The following is a 2,044-nucleotide window of genomic DNA, read 5'->3' as shown; positions in this document are numbered from 1 at the left end:
TATAGTACCAGCGAATAATGTCGGTTCTTGGCTCACTAGTGCGAAGTATTTCCTTAGAGTTCTTAAATGGTACGACTTTATATCTCTTCCATCGATTTTGACAACGCCTTTCATCGGGTCGTAAAAACGCTCGATTAACCCAATTATGGTTGATTTCCCGGACCCACTTTGTCCAACCAACGCAGTCGATTTCCCAGCTTCGATTTTGATCGAGAACCCGTTAAAGATCATGATGTCAGGCCGAGCAGGGTAAGCGAAGTAAACATTGCGTAACTCCACATTGCCGGTAATGATTTCCGGCTTCTTACCATCGGAATCATCGGGTTCTATCAAGGTGTTACGGTCTAATATCGTGAACACCGAACGCACTGCGTCGGACCCTTTCGCTAGATCGTTTGTCATGGTTCCAGCATCCGCGATGACTCTGCCGGTGCTTACCAAGATCATATACGTCTGAAAGAGTGCTTTTGACGTAAGATGACCGTCGCTAATCAGTTTCCCACCGAACCAAAAGTTTAGAGCCAAATTACAAGTCATTATGCTTTGAGAGAACCCGAGCCCGATTCCAGCATACCAGGCTTGTCGGACGCCTTCACGCATTGGCGCTTTTAGCGTCTCGTGGAACATTTTGAGGATTCGTGCTTGAGATGAAAAGGAGGTGATGGTTCGCAGATTTGAAACGGCTTCGGCTGCGAGCTTGCTGCTTTCGTCTAGTGATTTCATGGCTTTTTGCGACATGTTCTGTAACAAAACTCGTCTGCAATAGAAGCCGATGATTATAAGCGGCTGAACGGCGATAATAACCAACGCCAATCTCCACGCGATTACGAGCCCCATTGTCCAAGCAATCGTCACTGCGGAAAACGTTTGAATTAGAAGCCCGGTTCTATCGCCCACCAACGATCTCACCTGCAAAATCATTGTTGACATGTCGTTGATTGATCAACGTCAATTGCCTAATAGACCACTTTATAGGACTTAATTTATATGATCAAATAATAAAAACATCATATCTAAAGATGTTGCAATAAATTTATGACACTTTTTGGGATTTTAACAAGTTTTTTAAGACATTTTTAATACAAAATGTTATATTAGCTATTTTATATGGCACACACTTACGAGAAATGTTCATATTTTTTGGCATCATATCATACAACAAAATTGATTTTATAGGACGCCTAAAATGTAGAAGCCTCCTAAAAAAATACTTTATGGGACTTAAGAAACCAAAAAACGTTCTACCTAAAAGTATTACAATAGGTTTATAAGACGTTTTTAAGCATTTTAACAGGCTTTTTATAATAAAAAAAATCCTATTAACTATTTTATTAAACAATATTTCAAAAAATGTCACAAAAACATAAATATCCTATAAAAAGATGGATTTATAGTACTCGTCTCAAAAATATTATATAAAATAACTAATAAGAAATTTTATTTTAAAACCGTTGTAAAAAACTTGTTAAAACGCCTAAAAGGGTCCTATAAACTTATTGTAAAGCTTTTAGACAGTACGCTTTATAGTTTGTGACTTTGTTCCTATAACCTCAAGTTTTACAAAGTATTCTATTAGAATGCTTAAACAATCTAGACATCCTATAAAGCCAATTTTGTTATCGTGTCTGTTCAAGAATGAATGATTTTCGACTAAACGTAAAACTCCTTACCACACTGGCATCTTTCGCGAGCCTGGAACAGATGGCTCCGCTCGAATTTTCATCCTGATCGAACCACCCGACTTCGAAGGTGAGTATCTTTGACAACATCCTTTCTCGAACCCTCTTCATTAGGTGCTCGCCCATCGCTGCAAAATAGTAATGCTGAATGATGTTGATTAGCACCGAAAAAACTCCCAAACCTGCGAAACACAACCCGTAAACCATCGTTTTGTGCTTGATCTCATCATGATCCATCAAGAAATACACCGATACCATCGACCCCATTGAGAATGCATAAACCGGCTGAACTGCACCAAATAGAACAGCTCCTACACTCCCAAACAACGCTTCCTTCCATTCAGGAGCGTTCATCGCTAAAAGCC

At 39.3% G+C, this 2,044-nt stretch overlaps 1 protein-coding gene across 1 annotated transcript; it reads right to left on the bottom strand.

The window, feature by feature from the left end:
- Nucleotides 1-3: 3 nt before the first annotated feature.
- LOC112505521 (ABC transporter B family member 15-like) lies at nt 4-2,039 on the bottom strand (the record flags this gene model as incomplete). Its single annotated transcript, XM_025109418.1, has 2 exons — nt 4-909; nt 1,671-2,039. Coding segments are annotated over 2 exons (1,275 nt in total), but the record flags the coding sequence as incomplete, so codon positions are not given.
- Nucleotides 2,040-2,044: the final 5 nt, after the last annotated feature.

The sequence above is a fragment of the Cynara cardunculus genome, unplaced genomic scaffold, assembly GCF_001531365.2.
Source record: "Cynara cardunculus var. scolymus isolate 2C unplaced genomic scaffold, CcrdV1 Un_Scaffold_11664, whole genome shotgun sequence".
Lineage (NCBI taxonomy): Eukaryota > Viridiplantae > Streptophyta > Magnoliopsida > Asterales > Asteraceae > Cynara > Cynara cardunculus.
This window is presented reverse-complemented; position numbering and strand designations above follow the sequence as displayed.